We start from the raw sequence: 17,831 nt of genomic DNA, 5'->3' as shown, positions 1-17,831 counted from the left end.
GTGCTTTCATATGTAAATTTAATAAAAGATGTTTAAGCACAATAATTGTACTATAGAAAATTAATCTATTTTTATGTACTCTTTTACAGGATGTAATTAATACTTTATTGCCTAAAGTTTTAACTAGAATAATTGAAGGACTCCAGGATCTTGATGATGATGTGAGAGCTGTTGCTGCAGCATCGTTAGTACCTGTGGTAGAAAGCCTTGTGTATCTTCAGACACAAAAAGTAAATATTTTTGCATTTTCTTCACGTAGAGCCTGTTTACATTTGAGGTGTAGCATGTTAGGAAAAACATTGAGACTTTTTTCGCCATTCTCCATTTTTCTTATGACAAATAACCCTCTGATGCATGGGATCTCGATTATATATTATCCTTGGGAAGAGTGAACTGTGTCTGTTTATCTTTCCCTTTCATGTACAGAATATATAGGGAACTTCCTTGAGAAGGAAGCAACCATCCCTTCTTCATTTCATTCCCGTTTTTTAGGCATATCAGATTTTTGTTTGTTTTGATTTTGGTTTTGGCTTTTGGTTTTTTAATCTGGTTTCATCTTTGAAATGCCTCTTTTAAGATCTATCTGACTTCCCTTTGTGTTATCAAAACTGGAACACATGTATCTGGGAGTGCAGCAAGCAGTACTTTGAAAGCTCAGAAACTAAATTTGTCCTTTCATGATGATTAGGAATGTATTAAATATATTAAAATTACTTTACTCAGAGAGTCCTGACATGTGTGTCTACACTGTATTGGTTTCAAAGTTTAGTTTTTTACATAAAATAGAGTATTGGATATCTTATTTCCTGAATTCTCCATCCAATTATGAGCCTCATTAGAAAGGGCAGTGCCAAAGTAGAGTTAAGTGGCATTAAAAAGAGGGGTAGAGAATTGTTAAAGGCTTCTTAACTTTGCTCAAAACTGGCATTATCCAAGGTCATTGGGATTGTATATGTTGTTGAATCAGTAGTGACTCCTGAGATACAATTTGGCATGGCTCGTGAATATTTCTTGCAAAATTAACAACTGTTTTCTTGATAACTAATCTTACAGGTACCCTTGATTATAAATACATTATGGGATGCTCTTCTGGAACTAGATGATCTAACAGCTTCAACAAATAGTATTATGACTCTTCTTTCATCCTTGTTAACTTATCCTCAGGTTCAACAATGCAGGTAATTATTTCTTTTCAGTGGAAAAAAGTAAAAAGTGTTTACATACATTTCCAGATAATTAAGCCTTAAAATAGTCTAGCACCTTTTAGAACAGTACTGTAAGTTGGGGATGCCAAAGACAGTTATTTCCAGGAGGACTTTTCTTCTTGACTGTCTAGCCACCAGCTCTTTTGGGGCAGGAACTTAGAGAGGTCATATTCTTGGGTTAGTTCATTTATATAATTCTTCGATTTGTTCATCCTGTAATAGTTAACTTTAGAAATACAATTATTACATGTTATTTTCACCTCTAGCCCCGGACTATGGAATTTTAGCCTTTGTGACATTTAGTTAATAGAATTATCGTTGAACATCAGTTGTACTTTTTCCAAAATTTACTACTCTGTAAACTTTTTCTTTGTGATGTTCACTTCAACTCTTGTTCTTTATTTCAATAATCAGTCATCAGGAAGGGAATACATAATAATGTAATATAATGTCCCAAGGCAGAGTCTGGGTGAAGCCAAAACATAAACCAAAAATTTAAAGTGTTGTTTATTTTCCTATCCTGATATTTGAAATGAAGCTCAGCTAATTAATGTATTCCCTACCTTTTAGACTGGCTCCTGAATATTATTTTCTATTAATAGTATCCTTGGAGACAGAGAAGAAGAAAATCATATGCAACTTAAAAAAAAAATCACAGATGAGAAAATTAATTATTCTTCTTAGCCTAGTGAGAGTGTTCAATGAATGTTTATGTGATTATGATCATAAATGATTTCTGGTTCTGTGAGTGAGTCTACTTCCAATGAAAATCATCGATGTGTGAAAAATGTTTCAGATAATACTGACCTGCTGGTAGTCCTTCAATGTTAAATTTAGGCTAGTAGGACAGCTCACAAATTGGAGGAGCAAAATAAGTACCTATAAAATGAAGAAAAAAATTGAAGTGGTAGTGCCTATATGGCGTTTCCTAATTTTCCGATGCTTTCATTGGTATAGGGATTAAATCAGTTAATCTATATGAAAGCCCTTCTCAAGCTGCAAAATGCAAGAGTTCTTAATTACTCTATATCAGGGGTTGGCAAACTTTCTCTGCCCAGATAGTGATGTTTTGGCTTTGTGGGCCATACGATCTCTGTCAAAACTACTCAACTCTGCCACTGTAGCACAAAAGCAGTCATAGATAATACATAAAGGAATGAACATGCCTGTGATCCAAAACTTTATTTTAAAAAACCAAGTAGAGTGGATTTGAACTGTGAGCTTTAGTTTGTTGGCACCTGCCCTAAATAAAGACTCTGGACTTTAAAAAAAAATAATCAAGTGGACAGTGTCTGGAAAGCTAGATAATGTAAAAAAAAAAAAAGAAAGAATGTAGCAAAAATTCTGTTAATTCAATGTGAAATAATGTAGTTTTTGATCTTTTTTTTTTCAAAATTGCCTTAGAAAATTTGCTTCATATGTTGTGATATTTGGCAGATACTTTACAGCTTACGTAAGAAGAAATGCAGCATGTATTTGGAGCATGAACAGTTACACTATTAACAAGACCTGTTATAATGCTTTTATAATACATATTTGACTCTGTTTTATGTCCGTGTGTGCATGTGTTTTAAGTTATAATTTTATAAGTAAATTTACTAAATGTGTAAATAAATGTAAGAAGTGATGTTCATACAAACCTGCAAGTAATGAAAATAGCATTAAAAGATGGACCTCCTGAGAGGAACCAAAAGAACAGAGATAAATAGTTACACTGACATACTCTTTTTTCCTCATTTCTTTTTCTACAGAGGTATATATTTCAAGTGCTAGTTATAAATAATTTCCTAATTTGAGGTAACTTTTATAAATGACTCACGGATGTGACAGGAATCTTATGGTCCAAGTTGTTAGCCTACACGTGGCTTTGCTTGCTTTCCCATTTAAAATCTAATCTGTGAGAAGGAAGATAATTTGAATTTTCCTCACTTAGTAATGCTAGATCAGGATAACAAATTTCAAATCTACTACCATACCATCTCTTGTTTCTTTTGATATGTGATACAGTTGGCCCCAAAGGGGGTTGTAAGTTATGTGCACCTATTGGTTACCCATTGGGGTTAGCCATGGGAAAGTAGTAAGGATTAGCAATCCTGATTTTGTGTAGGCTGACCACGAGCTAAGATACATGCCCCCATTTTCCTGAGTAAGAACAGACTGAGAATAAGTGCAGTTATATTGGAAAGTTCTAATTTGATAAAGGTTAATTCATGGCATTAGTGCCATAGAACAACCTAATGTTAATATTTCTACTCTTCTTTATGACTGCATTTGCTCTGTCTGTACTGGTACTATAATAACGGTTTTGAATGAGGGTGTTAAGCGAATGTTCGTATGAAAATTGTATTGTCTTTTTAGAACTTATTCATCAGAAAAGATGCTAGGTCCACAAGGTATTGATACTTAGATAATGTATCAATAGAGCTTCAACTGAGAATGAGTAAGATTAATTTGTGTCTTCTTTATTAGTATTCAACAGTCACTCACAGTTTTAGTTCCACGAGTCTGGCCTTTTTTGCATCACACTATATCATCAGTTCGAAGAGCAGCATTGGAAACTCTGTTCACTTTATTATCAACTCAAGACCAGGTAAGAACTAATAACCATAGTAATCTTGAAATTTATATAAATTAATTTTGTAAAATAAATCTGATCACCAGGTTACCCTTGCTTCACATAAAGATCGGGAGAATGCTAGGCCTAGTAAAATTGGTATGGTGACTATGTAGACACATAAGAATATAATCACCATAAGGGCAGAAATATTTTAATATTTTGTTGTAGGTTGTATTACCAGCACTTGGAATATTGCTTAACACATGGGTGGCCCTCACTGAGTATTTGTCGAAAGAAAGATTGATTGAATATTCCCTTCTTGTCAGAGACTTGTTATTCATTCTTTGCTTGCTCTGTGTGGTTGACAGTTGGATGTTTGGCAAAACTCATCCCAGGTTAGAAGGCTACATTTGAAGCTCTGCAGTATGACTCTAAAGACTGATAATAAAATTGCTAGGCACTTACCTCCTCTTAAGGATTACTCGATCTTAAGAGCATGATATTTCGAAGGATAGTATACTTCAGGAATAACACAATGAAATGCCTACAGAGAACCTTCAGGTAATATCACTGTGTGAATGGAATCTGTTAATGAGCTGAGGAGTCCTTGCCCTGTCTGTAAAAGGCTTCACATTCCTACTTTAAAAGTAGCCCTAAAGGTCAAACAAAATACTAGAATTTAGGGAAACACCATAAGGAATCTATTCTTCTATCATGCTGTTATTTATAGGTACTGCAGTTTGAGCTGGTGGTCTTCAAAAAGCAGTGATTAATTTTTTTAGACAATATAGTAGGGATAAATGTCTCTTTTGTGTTCACTAGCCATGCATTCATATGTGAATTAGGAATATTCCATGTAGACCTACTTTAATCTACAGCATGATGTTGTGTTGCACTACCATGAATCAATATTTGTGAAGTTTCGTTTTGCATTATCTTTTTTGTCTAATCACAGTCTTCTAAGGAAAAACTATCAGGTCTGTTTTATAATCCTTAGTTGATCAGGCATGGGTTCATATGACAAAACCGGCATGGGTTGTTCTGAATTTTCACTTCATTTTTGTTTTACTTTTGTGAGTTTTGCCTAAATGTTTTTGATGTAAATATTCTTAAATTCACTTTCAGTAGACCTCTTGAAGTTATCAGATTTCTTCCCTTCGTGTTGTTGTTGTTGTTGTTTGGAGCAGTTTTAGGTTTACAGAAAAACAGCAAAAAGTGCATAGTTCCCATATGCCCCTACCCACATGCACACAGTTTCCCCTTTAGCTAACATCTTGCATTAGTGTAGTACATTTGTTACAGTTGATAAACCAATATTGATATATTATTAACAAAGCCCACAGTTTACATTAGGGTTCACTCTTTGCATTGTAGATTCTGTGGGTTTTGATAAATGTACAGTGGTATGTGTCCACCATCAGAGTATCATAGAGAATAGTTTCACTGCCCTAAAAAATGCCTGTGCCCCACCTATGCATTTCTACTTTTCCTTCCTTCAGAGCCATAGCAACCACGGATCTTTTTACTGTCTTCATGGTTTTTGCCTTTTGCAGAATGTCATATAGTTGGAGTCATGTAGTAGGTAGCCTTTTAAGAGAGGCTTTTTTTCATTTAGCAATACAGAATTAAGATTCCTCCATGTCTTTTTGTGACTTGATAGCTCATTTCTTTTTATCACTGAATAATGTTCCATTGTATGGATGTCACACAGTTCATATATTCACCTATTGAAGGATATTTTTGTTTCTTTCTGTTTGGGCCATTACGAACAAAGTTTTAAACATTCGTGTGCAGGTTTTTGTACGGGCGTAGTTTTCAGTGCACTTGGGTAAATACCAAGGAGCACAATTGCTGGATCATATAGTAAGAGTATGTTTAATTTTATAAGAAAGTGTCTTCCAAAAGTGGCTGCACCATTTTACATTTCCACCAGCACTGAATGAGAGTTTGTGTTGCTCTACATCCTCTCCCAGCATTTGATGTTGTCAGTGTTGCGGATTTTAGCCTTTCTAATAAGTGTATAGTGGTATCTCACTATAGTTTTAATTTGCAGTTCCCTAATGATATATGATGTTAAACATTTTTTCATATGCTTTCTACCATCTATATTTCTTCTTTAATGAAGTGTTCAGATCCTTTCCCCATTTTTAAATTGGGTTGTTTTCTTATTGTTGAATTTTAAGATTTCTTTGTATATTTTGTATACGAGTTCCTCATTGTTCTTTTAAGCCTTTCTGTTCTTTATAAGGTGATTAAGCCACCTGCAGTCTCTTTTTTTTTTTTTTTTTTAATAAATTTATTTATTTTATTTATTTTTATTTTTGGCTGTGTTGGGTCTTCGCTGCTGTGCGCGGGCTTTCTCTAGTTGCGGCGAGCGGGGGCTACTCTTCGTTGCGGTGCGTGGGCTTCTCATTGCAGTGGCTTCTCTTGTTGCGGAGCATGGGCTCTAGAGCGCAGGCTCAGTAGCTGTGGCTCGCGGGCTTAGATGCTCCGCGGCATGTGGGATCATCCCAGACCAGGGCTCGAACCCGTGTCCCCTGCATCGGCAGGCGGATTCTTAACCACTGCGCCACCAGGGAAGTCCTGCAGTCTCTTTTAAACTTAACTTTTATGGCTTTATTTCTTTAGTAATGTCAACTTTATTTACATTATTAGGAAATCAGGTATTTCATATAAATCAGTTTTCTAAATAGTTGAAACATACTTTTTTGCTACCAAAAATAGTTACCCATTAAAATCATTGACAAACCTGGTTATCATCTTAAAGTATATTAAACATGAGTTAATATTTTTTGATGAATGAGTCACCAGTATGACTTATTGGTCAATAGTGTGCTTGCTTATTACGGTATACCGTGGGAATATTGAGATACATGAGTCACACTGCTTCTTTTTCAGTTGCTTTTTCCTAGGTTTTTTTTTTTTTTTCCTCTCAGCTGTCAATTGTGATTTCTCACTTTTGTCCGTCTTAATAAAATCTGGCTCCTCCTCCCATGTTTCAAAATTTTTTGATTCCAAAATTGCTCCAAATGCCCTTCTAAATTTTTTTAGCCCCTCAATGATTGGTTTGTTTGTTTGTTTGTTTAATACATTTATTTATTTATTTATTTATGGCTGCGTTGGGTCTTCATTGCTGCGCGCGGGCTTTCTCTAGTTGAGGCGAGTGGGGGCTACTCTTGGTTGCGGTGCGTGGGCTTCTCATTGTGGTGGCTTCTCTTGTTGCACAGCACGGGCTCTAGGCGCATGGGCTCAGTAGTTGTGGTGCGTGGGCTCAGTAGTTGTGGCGCGTGGGCTTAGTTGCTCCACGGCATGTGGGATCTTCCTGGACCAGGGCTGGAACCCTTGTCCCCTGCATTGGCAGGCGGATTCTTAACCACTGCGCCACCAGGGAAGTCCTCAATGATTGTTGATATTGGCTATTAAAATTATGTGGCTGTGAAAACATCTCTACGATGTTCTGTGATGTGTTGATTTCTTTTTATTCGGGGTTTTATTTATTTATTTATTTAGGTCCTTTGACCAAATTTGAATTTGCCTTTACTGGCTTGTAAATGAATGCTTTGGCCTTAGCATATGTAAAAGATTGATGATGATGACTGTCATTTCTTATACCAGAACTCTATTGTGTTTGTATGTGATTTGTGGTACGTCAGCTGTCACTTATGCATAGGCCCTCAATATTTGTTAAATAAATTTATATAAAATTCAGTGCAGGGTGTTACGGGAAATTATCAATAAGAAAAAAATCCTACATGGTTCTTACCTTGAAAAAATTTATGGTATGATTGTGATAAGACTCTTATGTAATAAGTTTAATAACCTCTGCAAATAAATAATGGAAGACCAGAACATGATAGGTGTCAGGAAGCAGCATTGAAGGCTAGACTAAGTGCTGAAAGATCAGGAGGATTTGGGTGATAAGGTTAAAAAAAGTCATCTTCCCTTACTTCTTCCTATTTAACATCTAATATCTTTAAGACATACTTCTATAAGCGTCTCATTTTTCTGAATAATATGTCAGTTTCAAATTAGGCAATTTATACAGACTGTATTGAACAAAAGAGCTTTTCCAGTCTCCTCCTTTTAGACGTTTAAATCTATCCTGCTTCCATATCTTCCATCCAGTTATTCTGATATGTGCACAATCCTTTATTTTTCTAGGTCTTAATGTTTATTGTATTTCCTATGTCCTTTTTTTTTTCTTTTAACATCTTTATTGGAGTATAATTGCTTTACAATGGTGTGTTAGTTTCTACTTTATAACAAAGTGAATCAGTTATACATATACATATGTTCCCATATCTCTTCCCTCTTGCATATTGCTCCCTCCCACCCTCCCTATCCCACCCCTCTAGGTGGTCACAAACCACCGAGCTGATCTCCCTGTGCTATGCGGCTGCTTCCCACTAGCTATCTATTTTATGTTTGGTAGTATATATAAGTCCATGCCACTCTCTCACTTTGTCACAGCTTACCCTTCCCCCTCCCCATATCCTCAAGTCCTACAGAGTGAAGTAAGTCAGAAAGAGAAAAACAAATACCATATGCTAACACATATATATGGAATCTAAGAAAAAAAAAAAAAGGTCATGAAGAACCTAGGGGTAAGACGAGAATAAAGATCCTATGTCCTTTTGTGTTTGTTATCTATGCCTCTTCTTTTTCTCTTCTTAAAAAATTTTTAATGGTGTCACTAATGAAATTTCCCATTGTTACTATCTATCCTGTATCTTCAGAGTGTCTTTTTACTGAAAGCGTTGCTGTCAGTGAAACTTAATATTGATGCATGTAGATTATTTTGTGCTTCGTCACTGCCCTGAGCCCTGCTCTCCAGTAGCCTCACCATTGGAGGCTGTAGTTATGGCGCATATCACCCACTCTCAGTACATTCCACTTTTGGGCCCCCACATATATCCTTTACTATTTCGTTTGATTTTTTGTTCTGTTTTTTTCCCCAAATAATACTATAAAGCCAAACCCTTTCAGAGTACTTTTTTTACTACCACCACCTCTTTTTCATTTTTTAATTTTGGGAAATTATTTAAATAGAAAAAAAGAGGGAATTATAAAACAACATTCATCTATCCACTATCCATACTTGGCATTTGTTATAATTCTTACTTGCTTCAAGTTTTTGTCATCAAAAATATAAAGAATAAATTGTAACCCGCTTAGAACATCACCTATTTTCTAATTTACCCATTTTCTTTCTTCTGTATATTTATAAAAAAATATTATTGTCCTTTCCCTAATAGTTGGCTCTTTAAGGTTTGGAATCAGTCTTTGTATATTTAGTTTCTACACAGTCATAGTATTTCTAAAAGGGGAGAATTTGAGTTAAGTCTCAGGATAATTTGGGGGACCATAACCTCGTTTACTTGCAAACTTGTTAGTAATCTGTCATTGCCTACTACATTAGAATTAAATTCCTGTCTTTCTTGTTCTTCTGTTATTTGGCTCTTGTCAGCCTTTTCCTCTGCTATTCCCTAATACGTAACCTGGAGTTAAGAAAATTGTCCACGTCTACCCCTGTATCCCAGTTGTAACCATGTTACGTTCTTTTGATCAGCGTATCTTTGTGCATGGCTCATCACCAACACTGCCCGCCCCCAGCCACACATACATGTTCTCTCCGAAATATTAGCTCCGTTTCTTCCTCTCTGTAACTTTCCTTCAGGGAGCAGGTCCAATCTCTAGGGCCATAAAGTTATTCTGACTTCTACAACTCACTATTATTTTTCTTTATCTAAAACATTATTTATTAAAGTCATTATGCAGTGAAAAACATTTATTTAATGGTTATTGTTAATCTTGTGATTTTGGCAACATTATTTGCTTTCTGAGAAGATAGCAGAGTAAACCATGTCTGATGCTTTTATCTGTTATTGTGTTCCTCCCATGGCATTACCTGATAGTTATTATAGATTGATTAATAGCTATGTACAGACTCTTGTAATGCAAGCCCATGGTCTCTTACCTGCAGTTTTGAAATCCAGCACTTTTGTAAGTTGGGTCAACTTATAAAACTACTTATTTGGCAGAAAAACCTGACCATTCTGAATAGAGGCTATTTATATAAGTCTTTATCCTACTTAATGTGCCTATTCACAAATTTTGCTGCAGAACTATTAATATATTTTATTCAGGTGCTGCCTCAGACTCTATTGAGGATATTACATAACATAGGGTATATACAACCTCATTACTGTTCTAAAATTTGAAAAAATTCTGAATTTTAAAACATACTTGGCTCCAGGGAATTTGGACTGCAGATGTTAGGCCTATTGTGACAATAAAATCTACCTTCATATAACTTGCCTTACTTCTTTCTGAGCTGCTTTCTATCACTGTTGTTTCCTCTTCAGTGGTTTAATGAAAAGATCCTTTAACTGAACAGAGAATCTGGGTTCTAACCTTAGCTCTACCATTTGTTAGCTTTATGACCTTGATCAAGTTTATTTAACCCTCTGGTGATAATCTCTATTGATCCTTTTTCAGAGTTATATATTGACCAAGTAAGATAATGTATATGAAAGTGCTTTAATTCTGTACAAATACAAATTATTAATAGTACAGACATAACAATAATAATTAACACTTGTACTTCTGGGAAATCTTTCCTAACAATTTCAAAATCTTATTTGTATTCTAGGGTGTAAGAATGATATTTAATTGTAGTAATAATCAGGCTATTATTGAGAGCTTAACTTTATGCTGTGAATTTCAGTAAGCACCATATATCGGGTGGCTATTGCCATTCCTATTTTGCAGATGAGGGAACTGATGATCAAAAATTAAGAAACCTTCCCAAGCTCACAGCTACACATCTCATAGTAAGCGACTCAGCTCAGATTTAGATCCAATTCTCTCTGACTTTCAGCTTCTAGTTTTAGAAGACAAAATGGAATGTGTCTCTTGAATTACTTTCCCATTTCTGAATATGAAGTCACCTTAAGTCCAAAGTGAAAAAAAACTTCAGAGCTAATTTACTAGTTAGCTCTGTTTTGGTTTCAGTTCTAGCTTCTCAACCTCTTCCCCTCAGTAATTCCAAGGTAATTTGGTGAGGCCCAACCTCACTGTAGCTCAGTGCATCAGTACCTCATAAAGACTGATGCCTCTGTTCCATTGGAAGTATTTTGATTATCTTTAGTAATTTTGTGTTTTGTTTTGCTTTGTAAAACCAGAAGACTTTATCAGGAAGATATCCTAAATCTTAAAATTTATCCGATCATAAGTGTGTATGCATAGCACAGGGAGATCAGCTCGATGCTTTGTGACGACCTAGAGGGGTGGGATAAGGAGGGTGGGAGGGAGGCTCAAGAAGGAGGGTGTATGGGGATATATGTATACATACAGCTGATTCACTTTGTTGTACAGCAGAAACTAACACAGCATTGTAAAGCAATTATACTCTAATAAAGATGGGAAAAGAAAAGTGCGTATGCAGACCTGCTCATCTCTAAAATGTTTTTGTATAATATCACAGTTAATATAGTTATTTATGAAATAATAAACTCTCATTTCTTTTATTTATTTATTTGGCTGTACCATGCAGCTTGCAGGATCTTAGTTCCCTGATTACGGATCAAATCTGGGCCCCCGGCAGTGGAAGCGCAGAGTTCTGACCACTGGACTGCCAGGGAATTCCTGAAATCTCATTTCTATTAGACTTCCATGTGACATACCTTGGCATCTGTGAAAATAAATTGTTTAATCCCTGTGCCTTTATCTCTGTTGTTAACATATGAAAGTATTGGCAAGCCTGGCTTCTCAGGGAGTATGAAATAAGAACTCTTAAGCAAACCAAATTAATTTCATTTGGTAATGACTTAAAATCAAGATGTAACTTTTTTTTTTTGCTGAACTAGGAGTTTGACAAAGTGAAGTAATTAATCACTTGCTTTTCCTTTTTTTTTTAAATTATTTTTTAGTGGAGTATAGTTGATTTACAATGTTGTGTTAGTTTCTGCTGTACAGCAAAGTGAATCAGTTATACATACCCATATATTCACTCTTTTTTAGATTCTGTTCTCATATGGGTCATTACTTGTTTTTCCTTTCTATAGACTATTTATTCATGTGAGTTTATCTATGAATGTATATGTCTATCAGTGAACTACTTTACTGGAATGTCTAGATTAATTAGTCTTGATAACCACTATCTGTTTTAACCAGAACTCAACTTCACGATCTAGGAAAATATGCTTCTGGACATTAATCTCTAGTTTAGCCATGTTTTGTTGACTGGGTCAACTTTTCCATTCCATTTGCATCAGAGTCACTTTGTGAGTCAATCCAGAATTTCAATACATACAGTATCGATTTTTGTTTGAAAGGCAAGCATTAGCATGATGCTTATATTTCGCATGAAGACATACATGAGATTGAGTTGGAATCTGGGGCATACTTAGTCCAGGATGTAAGAAAATTTAACATATGCATATGTAGAGAAGGAAAGAAAGACCAAAAGAATAGAGCTGACTAAGACTTTGGCATTTGAGAACATTAACATAATTAGGTATTGACCAGATTTTATAAAGGTATGAAAAGAGGAGAGCAAAGTTTATATATTTAGTTGACTTTCAGTAAATATTTGTTGGACAAATAAATAAAACAAGGCATTATAAGTTGTCTAAATATAGAACTGGGTTTGTTTTTGTTTTTGGCAGTGGGCCAAAACAGGATTTCAGACCAAGTTAGTGGAAGAACACAGAACTCAGTATGATTCATCACTTTGCTGTAGCTTCTTTCCAGATTTTCTTCCCTGCAACCCCACATCATCTGATATGGAGATAGCAATGATGATGCATTTGCCTGCAGGCAGGAATCACGTGTTCAGGGTAATGATAATCAGATTGCTGCTTTTTTCCACATCTGCCCCCTTTGTGGGTGTGCTTGTGGGAAGATAAAAGAGGGGGCATAGCAAAATGGTACTGGCAAGATCTTATCCCACCTAAGATACCAATTTTGCCAGTTAGGGATTTATTGCCAACTACAGTTGTGGAAAATTTTACATATTACCAACTACTCCCTGTGACTTTGGACCATTCCCCTAAGCAAGGTGGATTTATTCAACAGATATTTTAGTGCCTACCGTGTGCCTACAGTTTTCTAGGTACTTATTGGTAAGAGACAAGGTCTCTGCCCTTCTGTAGAGCTTAAGACAGGAAACTAAGCAAGACAGGAGAAGACAACTAGACAAGCCCTTAAAATTATATAATGGTCATTTCATAAAACTATCAATACATAATGAGGTGAGTATCTGGTAGGGGAAGAAGACAGTGCTACTGGATCCTCACTAGTGAGGTGTGTAAAGGTCAGGGAAGTATCTTGCTAAAAGTGAAGTTGAAACTGAGACCTAAAGGATGAGTGGAATTTAACCAGGTGAAGAGCAGGGTAACAGTCAGAGGAAGGAACATGTGTTAAACTCTGGGAGTAGGAGTGAGCATGATGGCACTAAGGAGGAAGTGAAAGGAAATTGGTCCGGCTGAAGGATAGAGTGTAAGGGGGTATATAGATGGCTAGAAGTTTAACCTTGATTTTCTGGTACAATGACATGTCTGATAGGCTTTTGTTTGTCATCAGCTTTCCTTATTAGTTCCATGAAGGCAGAACACAGGAGGGAACACCAATCTGAATAAAGGAGCTGGAAAGAGACTGCCCCATTCTCATCAAATTAAATAACTGTCCGTCATTCCCCTGAGTAATTCCCATAAATGCCCTCCCCTCCATCTGACCCTCACTATAGAAATGTTGGGGACCACGTTTAGCACTAACATAAAGTGCTAATATTATGTTAATTATTTAACACAAACCAAAAGATTTTTTTTAAAAGCCCTCTTAAAACATGAATTTACTTATAACTTGAGTTGTAGTAGTCCAGGTTGTAGTTAATTTAAACCTAGTGAAATAAACAGTCTGTGGTAGGAATTTTTCTGTATTTTAGATTGCACTCTGCTAGACTAATACTAAAGTCGTCAGAACTTTCCAGACTTTGCCTAAGATTAGGAGGGAAATTTTTGACTAGTAGACTCCAAGTTAGTAGCATACTAGAAGTCTATTGACTATTTTTTAAAATTTTGGGATGGAAAATCCCAAGGTGGATAATGTCTAAAGGACTGAAAGTACTACACCCCTCACTGTACCCCACTCCCCAGCCAATTTAATAAACTATAAATAAAAACAACATTAGGTTACCTGCCTAAATCACTGTCTACTGGAAGACAGCCACAAAATTAATGAAAGCAGGTGGACCAGCTTTCAGATTTGCAAGAGGCAAGTTGACTCTGAATGGGCCAAATGGTACTTAGCGATGTTTTGAGAAAATGGTAATAGTGAGCTAAAGCGTGTAACTTTTTGCAACCGTATCTAAAAGGAGATGCTTGCACAGTTGTTTAGATGGACTGAATTTGGCCTACGGTTGTCTTCCCAACTTGTATTTTGTATCTTGTATTTTCTGCTAGGCAGACTTTATGTTGTGCTACTGGAGAATCTGCGTTTTTTAAAATACTGGTTCCTGTGATGATGGTGATCTGCATATTCTGGGTTGGGTTTTTTTTGTTTGGTTAGGTTTTTGGTTTCTCTTTATTTTTTAAATTTTATGTTTCTGTTTATTTATTGACTTTACTTTTTTTTTTTAAATTTATTTATTTTTGGCTGCGTTGGGTCTTTGTTGCTGTGCATGGGCTTTCTTTTTAGTTGCGGTGAGCGGGGGCTACTCTTCATTGCCGTGCGCAGGCTTCTCATTGTGGTGGCCTCTGTCGTCTTGGAGCACCGGCTCTAGGTGCGCAGGCTCTAGAGCGCAGGCTCAGTAGTTGTGGCGCACGGGCCTAGCTGCTCTGCAGCATGTGGGATCTTCCTGAACCAGGGCTCGAACCCGTGTCCCCTGCATTAGCAGGCGGATTCCTAACCACTGCGCCACCAGGGAAGCCCTGACTTTACTCTTTAGAGCAAAATTAAAGTACAGAGTGCCCATCCATATACCCCCTACCCTCCCCCAAACACACCTTCTCCCACCATCAGCATCCCACACCAGAATGGTACATTTGTTACAGTCAGTAAACGAACGTTGACATATCATTATCAGCTAGTCCATAGTTTATATTAGGCTTCACTCTTTTTTTGGCTGCGCCACACAGCTTGCAGAATCTTAGTTTCCCAACCAGGGATTGAACCCTGGCCCTTGGCGGTGAAAGTGCGGAGTCCTAACCACTGGACTGCCAGGGAATTCCCTAGGCTTCACCCTTGATGTTGTATGTTCATTCTGCTGATTTTGACAAATGTGACATCTCTCCATCATTATTGTATCATACAGAATAGTTTCTCTACCCTAAAAACCCCCTGTGCTCTTTCATCCCTTTCTTCCCCTGGTTGTTTTTAATAATTATAAAGTAGAATTTACTACAGTAACAAAGATTATAGCCTGAGAAGGCTACTACAATTTATATTACATTCATTGTTTGTAAATACAGGGGAAAAGTCTTCCTCTATAGGTGTGGCTTTGGGATCTACAAGCAACTATTTGGATTTCCAGTGATGGGGTTAGGGAAGAATTAAGAGAGTTGGTAAATATGGTGGGGAGAAATGAGAAGAAATTATGGGAGAGTAATATCAAATTATTTGGTTATTGCTATTACAGCTTTCCTAATTCTATTAAGATTGTCCCTAATTCTCTCTGCTGAGAAAAGAGAACTTTTCTTCTTTCCGATTTCCCTTTCCCTTTCAATGGAAAGTAGTTAAGGCATAGCAAATCAGTGAGTAGGCTCCCCCAGCTGATGATTTTGCAGTCTGTTTTAAACTTCTTTCAAACCATTTTGAGAAACATATGTAAAAGATAGGACCAGGGTTGTTAGTTTTCCACTGGCTAGAAAATTATAGGTAGCTTTCTGAGTTATACATTATCCCTAGATCTTCTGGCTTTCTGGAATTTCAGTTAAATTTTTCAAATTTCTCTTCAGTCTCTTGCAGACAACACAGTTTTTGCTTTAAAAAAAAAATTGTGGGGCTTCCCTGGTGGCGCAGTGGTTGAGAATCTGCCTGCCAATGCACGGGACACGAGTTTGAGCCCTGGTCTGGGAAGATCCCACATGCCGCGGAGCAGCTGGGCCCCGTGAGCCACAATTACTGAGCTTGCGTGTCTGGAGCCTGTGCTCCGCAACGAGAGAGGCCGCGATAGTGAGAGGCCCGCGCACCGCGATGAAGAGTGGCCCCCGCTTGCCGCAACTAGAGAGAGCCCTCGAACAGAAACGAAGACCCAACACAGCCATAAATAAATAAATAAATAAAAATTAAAAAAAAAAATTGTGGAAGGAGGTGATGTTAAGTACTGTGAACTAGTTAATAGAATTTTTAGCTCCCAACAAGCTTGTAATTTTGAGCAATAGACAACATGTGAGATTCCTTTTCTTAGAATTTTGGGCACACAGTAGATATTTAATTAATCACTGTTTGATTGCTTGATTTGGGTTGGGTTTTGAATTGTTGAGAAATTCCTTAGATTGAGGTTATAAACCTGGGCTTAAGGAAATCCTTGAACCCCCTGAAACTGAAAGCAAAATATTATACCTAAGTGTGTATATAAGTGTATTTCTCTCAGAATAGGTTGTGTGTAGTTTTCACCAGATTTTCAAAGGGTCCCTAACCCAAAATAGATGAAGAACATTTGCCTTAATTTTGTAGTGAACTCAAAGTTGAATTTTCTAGGTTGGATATCATCTTACAATTCATTACTTGCATTAATGGTGAGCACATAAAACTTAAACTGTTTAGCACAGCAACAGTAATCTGATCATTTGTCAAATTTCTCTGACTGAGCAGTGATATATAATGTAAACAAAGAGTTGTTGCTGGTTAGAGCTTGCTCCCATATAGAGGATGATTTCAATTTATGAGAAGCAGAATTCAGTGTTGTTAATCATAATCAGACTTTCTCCAGCTTCCTAGCGATTGTGTGCCATTTAATTTCTCCAAACCATTGGAATAATAAATGCGGTATTGTTGCTCCAGAATCTTGTCAAAATTTATCACCAGTTGAACATTTTTGATGAAGTCATACAGTCTTTTCATGGTAGTACTTCTGTTATTTGACTTATAACTTTTTAAATAAGCGAACACCAAAGAATTATATGCTATAATTTTGATTTTGTTTTTGTTTTTAGAACTCTTCATCTTGGCTTATACCTATCCTTCCTGATATGCTTCGACACATTTTTCAGTTTTGTGTTTTAGAAAGCAGCCAGGAAATTCTGGACCTCATTCACAAGGTATATGGTGAAAATATCTGTACTCCTCTCCCAGTATCTTGGTAGATTTAAAAATTTTTTCATAACTCTGTACTGTTGTTGATCAGGGATTTTAAGAAACTAGAAATCATCCAAGAGATTTGAATAGTCTGGAGATCTGCAAAATGAGACAAGGAAACAGGCTTCTTATGGAATATAGTAGTTAAGTCCTGGTTAGCCCTGCTGCTTGTGTGACCTACCAGGCAAACGTTTTAAGCGCTTTCTTTATAGCCTCAATACACAAAATAAAATGAAGGAAAGACTGCTTTTCTCCATCACTCATTTTGCTGTTTATCAGCATGCTTATTGATCCTGCAAAGTATCTTTGGGATTTATTGGTAATATATAGAGTCTGATTGTCATAGTTTAGACTTGTACCTTTTTATTACTTAGCAAGATTGGTCATACGTGTTGGAACCTTTAAAGAATAGCCATTTGATGTATTTAATAATATTTATGGGAGGAAGTGGCACTGTTTTACCTTTAAAACCTGTTAAGTTAGTCTTGAATCATTGGCCTCTGAGGTGGCTCATTGTTAACAGCCTTGGGTTAACATTGGTATTATTTCTACATGCTGGCCCTAGCCCATTTAATGCTAGGCATCAAAATAGGTGCTTTATTGAGTAAGATCATGAATCAAGACTTATACTGTTCTTAATTTGTACTAGGATATTACTACCTCTAAATTTAGCAGAGGTTATTTATCAGGAGCTATTATATATTGAAGCAGTGTTGAATATAGGACTGCATATTGAGCTTTATGATACATACAAAGGATTTCATAGACTT

General features: G+C 36.4%; 2 protein-coding genes across 3 annotated transcripts in view; one reads left to right on the top strand and one right to left on the bottom strand.

The window, feature by feature from the left end:
- The window catches only part of FGFBP3 (fibroblast growth factor binding protein 3), a 61,623-nt gene extending 44,711 nt beyond the window's left edge, over positions 1-16,912 (bottom strand). The window contains exon 1 of the mRNA XM_082423940.1: positions 14,385-16,912. The gene's annotated coding sequence lies outside the window, so the exon portion shown is untranslated. The remainder of the gene's footprint in view (positions 1-14,384) is intronic.
- The window catches only part of BTAF1 (B-TFIID TATA-box binding protein associated factor 1), a 102,126-nt gene that overhangs the window by 46,126 nt on the left and 38,169 nt on the right, over positions 1-17,831 (top strand). For both annotated transcript variants that reach the window (XM_082423543.1, XM_082423544.1), the window contains exons 12-15: positions 90-230; positions 1,054-1,178; positions 3,675-3,795; positions 16,920-17,024. In XM_082423543.1, the coding sequence (XP_082279669.1) occupies positions 90-230; positions 1,054-1,178; positions 3,675-3,795; positions 16,920-17,024 (492 nt within the window). The remainder of the gene's footprint in view (positions 1-89; positions 231-1,053; positions 1,179-3,674; positions 3,796-16,919; positions 17,025-17,831) is intronic.

This window comes from Balaenoptera physalus, assembly GCF_965194825.1.
Source record: "Balaenoptera physalus genome assembly, chromosome: 14".
NCBI classification, from domain to species: domain Eukaryota; kingdom Metazoa; phylum Chordata; class Mammalia; order Artiodactyla; family Balaenopteridae; genus Balaenoptera; species Balaenoptera physalus.
This window is presented reverse-complemented; position numbering and strand designations above follow the sequence as displayed.